Genomic DNA, 9,599 nt, shown 5'->3' with positions numbered 1-9,599 from the left:
CTACAATAAGGCCATGCTTTCTTAGCTATTAGTACAAATTTATTGTACAATTACCAATAAATAAAGACGGATGATTGTTAGAGAACAGGATTATTTAAGTTCTTTTCTTCTGGTTGAACAGAAACAAGTTCTGTTTCCATTAGCTGGAATAAAACAGTTGCATTATGAAAATGTAGACACTTATAAATAGAACACAACAATCAAGTCAGAATTGAATATTACACTGCAAAATCCAACCACAATAAAGGTAGGAGAAAGTTTAATGACACATAAAATTACCAAAAAATGCAACTCTACTTTTGAGAAGATTCTTGAGAGGATTGTGATTTCCATGCTTAGGCAAGTAAAATGGAAGTAGCATTATTCTTAACAAAGAACAGCATAAGGGCCACAAACAACCAAGCCAATAATAGACAATCTCCTGATTCAAAATACTTTGAAACATGGTCTAGACCACAGACAGTCCTATATTACAAAAAGTTTGCTCGTCTCTTTATGACTGAAGGATTCCAAAATTGAGTTCATCATCATTGATTAATATAGTATGTCTGTATGAGAAGAAGATAAAAAAGGGCAAATCTCAGTGCACAAGGTTTCCCGATTTGCAAGAATAGGGGTGATAGTCGATTCTCGCAATCTTACCCTTGCACTTTTTCAATGAAGCTGTGTCTTAGACTTAAGCATGTGACCTTCCAATCACAAGAAGCAACCTTATCGCTTTTAGACTCGCCCTCTCTGTGTGAGAAAAAGATATATAACAAAAACTTACATTGTTTTGAATTAAAAAAAAGGAAGCAAAGATAGGCAACTTTACATATAGGGGGAAAGGAAAAACACTAAGGGCCGATTGAAGGTTACCTAATAACAACCAAATTAATTGCTTCGATCACAAATTGCAGTGAAGGTCATGGTAGCAAAAGAGCTCACCGTTCCTGATGAAGATGAATCATCTTGCTTCCCTGAACCAGCCAACAAAGATGTACTATCCAATTCAGCCTTGCCTTTTTGTTTCCCTTCTTCAACCATGGCTTCCACAAATTCAAATATCATGCCTGGTTTTGTCATATTCTCATCACTCACATATTTTCCCCCAATTAGCATGTCAAGCACAGTGGACATAGATGGCCGGAGCTGAGGAGAATCCTGTGTGCAAAGAAGACTAATCTTGCAAAACTTAACTGCCTCCTCAACATTGAAGTCTCCATCTAGAAAAGGATCCACCAGTCTTTCTAGGTTCCCTCTCTCATACAAATCCCATGCCTGAAAGATACATTATTTTATCACTCCTTTCTCAAAAGTTGAGTTCCCATCTACTAAGCTGTAATGGGCATTAAATATCCTACCAGCAACCATATTATATGAGAAAGGATCTATATGCAGTTGGCTGCAAACCTTTGAAACTATATTGAGATTCCAAAGTTTGAGGGACATCATCTGTGAGGGAATAGGATTTCAGTCCATGACACCAAAAAAGAAAACGTTCCCAGGTTAAGTATCTCTTATGTTGTACAAATTTTACACTACAAGAGCTCATTCACTTAAAATGACTACATTGCATCCCTATTGACTAATTTCATGTTTTATAGCAAACACAGTAATTAATTTCTTGGCTAGTCACACTAATGTATACTCTTTTAATGACAGTAAAAAGATTAAGAATGCAACTAAAAACACAGATACAACCATGTCATTTGAACAAATATAACTTGTTTCCACGATAATATAGCAACTCTAGGCCAAAATCTAGAGGGTTCACCCATTAGCTCTAGTCTTCTAAGTTGCAATTTTAAAGGTCAACATTTTAACCCGCCCTTCTCATGTATATAAAATGTTACAGATAGCTAATATGGGAGCTTAAAGGACTATAAGGAGAAAACAGTAAATAAAGTAGAGAATGGGATGAATATAAGGTATAAATATGGCTTCCCCGTTTGCAGTTTTATTTAATTAATGATACTCTTTCAAACGATTGATACCCAATTTCAACATATTATTTTTCACTGTCAAGATGGGAGTACTTGATGTGGTTACAACACCATATCTTAAACTAATAGATGGAAAAAGAAAGTGAAGTGGCATTGAAGGAGCAACAAGAATAATATTCTCTATCAATACATGTCAAATCTCATGGAATATATAACTTACTCAGTCACACTATAAAAGTTAAATCCTATACTACATACAATTGCTCTTAATTATTCAATATTTGCAAAAAGAAAAATCCTTACCCTCGTAAGAAGATACTGTTCTTCCACAGGTAAACGTCTGTTTGTGTTAGGCCTCCCACTAACAATTTCCAGTAGTAGAACTCCAAAACTATAGATATCTGATTTTCTTGTCACTTGATTTCTAATTGCATATTCAGGTGCCACATAACCACTACAAAACCAAACAGGGGCATGGTAGGGAGAAAATGGAGAGAAAAAAAGTGTTAATAGACTTGAAAATTCCAAAATCTGAAATTTCATAGTATAAACGAAATAAAAATTCTCCAGCACTTGGAAGACAGAATCGTGAACTTACGCTGTTCCAGCAACACGTGTACTAATATGAGTCAGGTTTGGTGGAATAAGCTTTGCAAGGCCAAAATCTGAAATTTTAGGTTGAAGGTCTTTGTCAAGTAATACATTGCTTGCTTTTATGTCTCTATGAATAATATGTGGGCGAACCTCCTCATGAAGAAATGCAAGGCCCCTGGCAACACCTATGCAAATGTTCCTTCGTACATGCCAATTGAATTGGATGCTACTATGGCCTCCACCTATGAAATTAAAAGTATCAATTTACTACTAGGATAATTTTAATACATTCATTATCAAATGAAAACAATTCACACGCAAGAGTAGTTGGTCTAGTGGTGTCCAGCTAGACCCTAGGATTGATCTGTGCAAAGGATAGTTGGGTTCAATTCCTAAGAGTCACAACTTCTGGAAGGGTGGAGAGGTTCAAATCCGAAACCGGATTAGTAGGACCCGTTAGTGTTTCAGACACCCGTTGATATTGTTAGATGTGATTTCTCCTAATTGAATCTTTTCTCGAATGAAGTGACAATCAATCTCTATATGTTTGGTCCTCTCATGAAAGACAGGGTTAGAGGATATATGTAGCGCAGCTTGATTATCACAGATAAGTGTCATGGGTTGTTTCTGTTCACAAAGATGAAGTTCCTGAATCAACTGCTTTAACCAGATTAACTCACAGGTAGTATTTTCCATTGCACGATACTCAGCTTCTGCACTAGACCGAGCAACTACAGGTTGTTTCTTGCTCTTCCACGAAATTAAGTTTCCTCCAAAGAAGACACAATAGCCGGAAGTAGAGCGCCTGTCCGAGGGTGATCCTGCCCAATCAGCATCTGAATAACCACAAATTTCTGTATTTCCCTGATCTGAATACGACAAACCTTTTCCTGGTGCTCCTTTGATGTATCGGAGGATCCTCACAGCAGCATCCCAATGTGAATTACAAGGGAAATCAAGGAACTGACTAGCCGTACTAACAGCGAAAGAAATATCTGGCCTAGTCACAGTAAGATAATTGAGCTTCCCAATTAGCCTCCGATAACGTCCAGGATCAAATAACGGCTCCCCCTGTCCGGGCAATAACTTGACATTAGGATCCATGGGTGTATCAACTGGTTTACTCCCCAACATACCAGTTTCTTCGAGGATATCCAAGGCATACTTCCTTTGACAAATAGAAATGCCCTGTCTAGATTGCGCCACCTCAATTCCCAAGAAGTAAAGCAGCTTCCCAAGGTCCTTTGTTTGAATGCACTGAATAAATGCTGTTTTAACTGACGAATTCCGTCTTGATCACTTCCGGTGAGAATGATGTCATCAACATAGACTAACAAATAGATGCACTTGTCAGGAGATATAATCCTATAAAATACAGAATGATCAACTTTATTGCGGATTAAGCCAAACGCCTGAACGGAAGAACTGAAGCGACTAAACCATGCTCGAGGAGACTGCTTGAGACCATATATGGATTTTTGAAGACGACACACTTTTCCAAACTCCCCCTGAGCAACAAAACCAGGTGGTTGCTCCATGTAAACTTCTTGCAAATCACCATGAAGAAAGGCATTTTTGATGTCAAGTTGAAGGAGTGGCCAGTGACGAACAGCAGCAAGGGAAAGAAATAGGCGGACGGATGCCATCTTGGCAACAGGAGAAAAAGTATCCCCATAGTCAAGACCAAATATCTGAGTGTAACCTTTGGCCACCAAACGAGCTTTGAGGCGATCAACAGTGCCATCATGACCAACTTTGATAGTGAATACCCATCGACAGCCGACCACTGACTTTCCAGGAGGAGCATGAACAAGATCCCAGGTGCCATTGGAGTGAAGTGCTTGCATTTCATCAATCATCGCCTGACGCCAACCCGGATGAGATAGTGCTTCACCTGTGGTTTTAGGAATAGAAACAGACGAAAGACTAGAAACAAAAGTAAAATGTGGTGAAGAAAGTCTATCATAACTCAAGAAACTATAAAGCGGATAAGGGCTGCGAGTGGATCGAATATCTTTGCGAAGGGCAATGGGAGTAATCTCTGATGGAGGATCCGGAGGGGAAGAGTCGACTGGAGCAGGCGGTGAGTCAGTAAGAGTCAAATCTGCTGGAGGCGCAGGCTGACGACGCTGATAGGTGAGAGAAGGACGTTCCTCACGGATGGAGGCAAGGGGTAGCTCCTCCGGGATAGATTCATCTGCAACTGGTAAAGACAAATCAAGACAAGGAACAGGAAGAACATCAGCCGAAACAATATAACGCTTGAGATCAGGAGAATAGCAACAGTACCCCTTTTTGAAAACGAGTGTATCCAACGAAAACACACTTGAAAGCTTTGGATGTTAACTTATCTTTACCTGGAGTAAGATCATGAACAAAGCACGTACATCCAAATACACGTGGAGGTAGAGGATAGGAAGGTGCTCCTGGAAATAAAACACTATGTGGCACTTCATTATTAAGTACGGAAGAGGACATGCGATTGATGAGAAAGCAAGAGGTGATTATAGCATCTGCCCAAAAACGGAGTGGAACATTCATGTGAATTAGTAGGGTACGTGCAGTTTCAACCAGATGTCTATTTTTACGTTCAGCCACTCCATTTTGTTGTGGAGTATGTGGGCAAGTGGTCTGGTGTATCATTCCACGTTTCTCCAAAAAATTAGAAAATTCAAAAGACACATATTCTCTTGCATTATCACTGCGCAGGATTTGAATAGAAGCACCAAATTGAGTAGTTATTTCAGCACAAATTTTTTGATAAATTGAAAATAATTCAGAACGATTTTTCATTAAATAAACCCAAGTACAACGAGAGAAATCATCAATAAATGTGACAAAATACTGAAAACCCAAAACAGACATTGTTCGACTCGGACCCCAAATTTCAGAATGAACAATAGAAAAGGGAGCATCAGCTCTTTTATTGACTCTATTAGCAAAGGAGGAGTGAGTCTACTTTCCTTGCTGAGAAGACTGACAATTTAAAGACTTAAGACTAGATAAAAAAGGAACCATATGCTGAAGCTTGGAGAGGCTTAGATGACCCAGACGACTGTGAAGTAGCTCAGGAGATTCTGTGAGAGAACATGCTACTGGAGAAAGTGGTGCAATCAGATAGTAAAGACCTCGTGACTCAATGCCCGCTCCAATCGTCTTCCCCGTACCCGGATCCTGCATAGAGAAGGATTGTTTAGAGAAGGTAACAGTACAGGAAAGAGACTGAATCAACTGGCTAACAGAGATTAAATTAAAAGGAATGTCGGGTATATAATAAATAAAGGTCAAGGCTAAAAAGGGAGTTGGGTTGGCTTCCCCAATTCCACGAGCAGGAGCCTTAGTGCCATCAGCAAGAGTAACGAGGGTAAATTATTAGAATAAAAAGTGAAGTGAAAAGATCCTTATTACCACAAAGGTGATGAGTAGCACCTGAGTCTATTATCCAAGGTCCTAGAGATGATTGAGAAAGGCAAGCAATATGATTACCAGTGTCTTGAGTGGGATGCTGAGAGGAAACCTTCTTGAGAAGTGCCTCATATTTGGCACTGGAAAGAGTTACTGATCCAGTGGAAGGTGGTGTAACATCAGTCTGAGCAAAGTTGGCAGTCGGTGGTTTCAAGTGAGGGTACTTCCTATAGCAGCGTTCTTCAAAGTGTCCAAGATTCTGGCAATAACTGCAACGAGGCCTCTGTCCACGACCACCCTGTCCACGGCCACGTCCGCGACCGCGTGAGCACTGTTCCGGTGGACTTTTCCAGTGAAACCAGCACAGATAGACTCGCCCTTCTCTCACCTTTCCGGAGAAATCAAGACTGCTTTCGTCAACTCCTCTGATCAACTCGCGGATGTCTTCACTAAAGCTCTTAGAGGTCCTCGGGTTCAATACATTTGTAACAAGCTTGGTGCTCACAATATATACGCACCAGCTTAAGGGGGAGTGTTAGATATGATTAGATCTGATTAGATATGATTAGATGTGATAGATCTGATTAGATATGATTAGTTTGTAATTATTCTGATTGTATTAGGTCTTGGCCTTTCCTACAAGCCCATTAGAGTCTCTATATATTGTAACTCTCTGAATTAGATCAATATATAACATATTATTTTATAAATTTGTTGAGATATATAGTCCCACATTGGTTGCATGTGCAACTAATGTGAAGTTTATAAGGTTTTGGGCACTCCCACCCTTTGAGCTAGCTTTTGGGATGGTGTATCCCAAGGTTCTTTACATGGTATCAGAGCCTCGCCGCCTCCCACTTTCTCTTGTGGCGTTTCTTAGCACAGGTAGGCTGGGCCTGTTGCATTGTCCACTCTTCAAGCCCAATAGGCTCTCGTGTGAGGGGGCGTGTTGAGATATATAGTCCCCACATTGGTTGCATGTGCAACTAATGTGGAGTTTATAAGGTCTTGGACACTCCCACCCTTTGAGCTAGCTTTTGGAGTGGTGTATCCCAAGGTTCTTTACATATATCTAAAAAAAATGATAACAATTCACGTACCTAAAAGTGTTTGTGCTAGGCTATTATTCTCAAGATAGCCATATACCAAAATCCTGTGGTTTTTCTCCACACAGCATCCATACAACTTCACTAGATTCTCATGCTCTATACTAGAGATAACCTTGATTTCTGTCAAGAATTCCAGGACCCCTTGATTTGATTCAGCTGATAAAACCTTTAGAGCTACCAGAGAACCATTTCTCAGCTTTCCCTGCACAACCATAAGTCACTAAAAAAGACATGTAGAAAGAAACAAAACCATATCTTTTTAAGTAATTTAGTAGGGCTAAGAATTCTTTGAAAATTCTAGATGATACCATACTACTGCAATCACCTTATAGACAGATCCAAAACCTCCCTGCCCTATCTTGTTTGCGGGACTAAAACCTTCAGTGGCAATTCGCAATTCTTTGTGAGTGTAAATATTCACATTCTGAATTTCTGAAATATCTGTTGCAGCATATATAGACATATATTAACTTGACTTAAAAATAGAACATTTGGAATCAAAGTCTTGCATATTATCTGCCAATAAAAACATAGCATGTTAAAATTGGGCTCATGCTTCAGATAAATTTAGCTTGCATCCTAGATTAGTGTAACAACATCACCCAACCAAACCTTTTCTCAAGAAGAAAAGTTCAATTAATACAATAAAAAAAAAAAAAACCACTTCCCGTTAAACTCGATTAGCGAGTGTGGGGTGGAGGTAATCCTTGTAAGCAACTTTACCCTTGCATAATTACAAAGAGGCTGTTTCCCAAATAAATAAAATCATGTAGATAATTCTTGCTTAAAATCAAATGGGATTATCAGATTAAGTTTTAGAACAATTCAGTTGAATAAAAAGTTACACAAAGCAGAAGAATATCATTCATGGAACGCTGACCGCAAGTGCATACTAGAAAAAAGTACAATATTGCTTAGCAGTATACCTATATCAACTCCATTTAATCGTATGGCTGACGAAGACCCTTTTTTTCTGAAAAGATGAGAGCAACAAGTCATCAGAGTAACTCTGGTGTTCCAATTAATCAACCCTGGAGGTGAAAAATAGATAATTGAGAATCAACTTGTAATCATCTGATAGCTCTCAATAGCTAGAAAATCCATTCTAACGCACCAAAACAACTGAGATGGTGATAAAAATGAAACAAAACTAAGGAAAACTCAATTTCACAACTACTCAACAACAACAGTTGCAACAGGAGCAGGAACCTCTGCTACTGATAATATAGATATATATATATATATATGGGCAAAATGATTTCTGCAGTTTCTGTACCTACAACAAGCAAGGATCCGCGTCCGGATCCATATATATATGGGCAAGATGATTTCTGCAGTTTCTGTACCTACAGCAAGCAAGGATCCGCGTCCGGATCCTAGTATACGGTAACGGATCCTTGAGTTTTTTTTTATTTTAAAAGCCCTGGACCCATTTTCTGTGTCAGATAACAGTGTCGACGGCTGCTGCAAAAATGTTAAGTCCATATATATATATATATATATATATATATATATATATAATTCTGAATAACAATCAACCAAAAAAGTAATATTGAATATTAGACATACTAAACAATACGCAAATTAAAGTCAAACTTATTATTTTTTATTTAATGAAAAGTCAACTTCGGGTTATCTCTTTGCTAAACAATCAGTAAATTAGAATTCCATAGCTTTCATTCAGCAAGAAGGGACTAAATAAATCGAAAATGGTGGAGGAGGAAAGAAAAAATATTAATAGACGTGAAATCAGAACAAATTCACCCCACAGAATAGATTACATGACATCACACAACAATTTCGAAGTTCAAAATTTATTTCCTTTTAATTAACCTTCCTGCATTTTCTCAAGGGAAAAAAAAAAACTACATTTCTAGAAAGAGAAAAAGAAAAAGATAAGAATGAAAACTGAACTATAGTACGTGAAGAAGAAGCTCACTTTTCTGAAAACAAAGCTTTGCCACTGTCGGAAGAGCTATGAACTTCAAGTGAAAGGATTTAGATTTTGTGGGGTGTTTGGTAGATTCAATTTTTTGAGATTTAAAGTGATAACCAAGTTTAAAAAAAAAAATGATAATGGTAATTTTATTGGGTTTTATATGTCTTTTGCGGTCAGAGAAGAGAGCATTTTGAGAGAAATTTAGTGGGCGCCATCAAGTTAAATGAAAAAAAAAAAAATAGAGCATGTTTCGATTTGAGAGTAACAGGAGAAGATGATTTTTGCAGTGAGAGAGAAGAAAATATATTTCAATTTTATTTATTTATGTTTAGTATAAGATTTTTTAAAAAAATTAATTTAATTTTTTGAGATTTTATAAAAAAAAAAATTCAAAATATCATTCAAGAATATTATCAAATAGATGGTATTTTTAGAATATCAGTTATTGGAAAAATTTCACACTTTTTTTGAAATAAAATTTCAATAATATTTGATCTATTAAATAATATTTTTAAAAAAATGATTTTTCCACTATATTTTTAAAAGTCATGATTCTGAAGTACGAAAATATTTATCCTTTATATTCGTTTTTGTGTTTATCACATATCCTCAACACCTAAAATGTGT

At 37.5% G+C, this 9,599-nt stretch overlaps 1 protein-coding gene across 2 annotated transcripts; it reads right to left on the bottom strand.

Moving 5' to 3' along the window:
- Positions 1-210: 210 nt before the first annotated feature.
- LOC133292892 (cold-responsive protein kinase 1-like) lies at positions 211-9,092 on the bottom strand. 2 transcript variants are annotated; one of them, XM_061491378.1, is made up of 7 exons: positions 8,973-9,092; positions 7,960-8,064; positions 7,359-7,474; positions 7,025-7,235; positions 2,524-2,761; positions 2,229-2,379; positions 211-1,260 (listed from the first exon to the last, which is right to left on the bottom strand). In XM_061491378.1, exons 2-7 carry the CDS (start codon positions 8,030-8,032, stop codon positions 874-876), a joined length of 1,176 nt encoding a protein of 391 aa, XP_061347362.1. In that variant the 5' UTR covers positions 8,033-8,064; positions 8,973-9,092; the 3' UTR covers positions 211-873. The 2 variants fall into 2 exon arrangements, with proteins under 2 accessions (XP_061347362.1, XP_061347363.1); XM_061491379.1 differs by having other exon boundaries at positions 2,524-2,590.
- Positions 9,093-9,599: the final 507 nt, after the last annotated feature.

This window comes from Gastrolobium bilobum, unplaced genomic scaffold (genome assembly GCF_033153095.1).
Source record: "Gastrolobium bilobum isolate Gb01-03AN ecotype WA unplaced genomic scaffold, APGP_CSIRO_Gbil_v1 utg68701, whole genome shotgun sequence".
NCBI classification, from domain to species: domain Eukaryota; kingdom Viridiplantae; phylum Streptophyta; class Magnoliopsida; order Fabales; family Fabaceae; genus Gastrolobium; species Gastrolobium bilobum.
The sequence above is the reverse complement of the archived record's forward strand: the minus strand, read 5'-3'. Positions and strand labels throughout refer to the sequence as shown.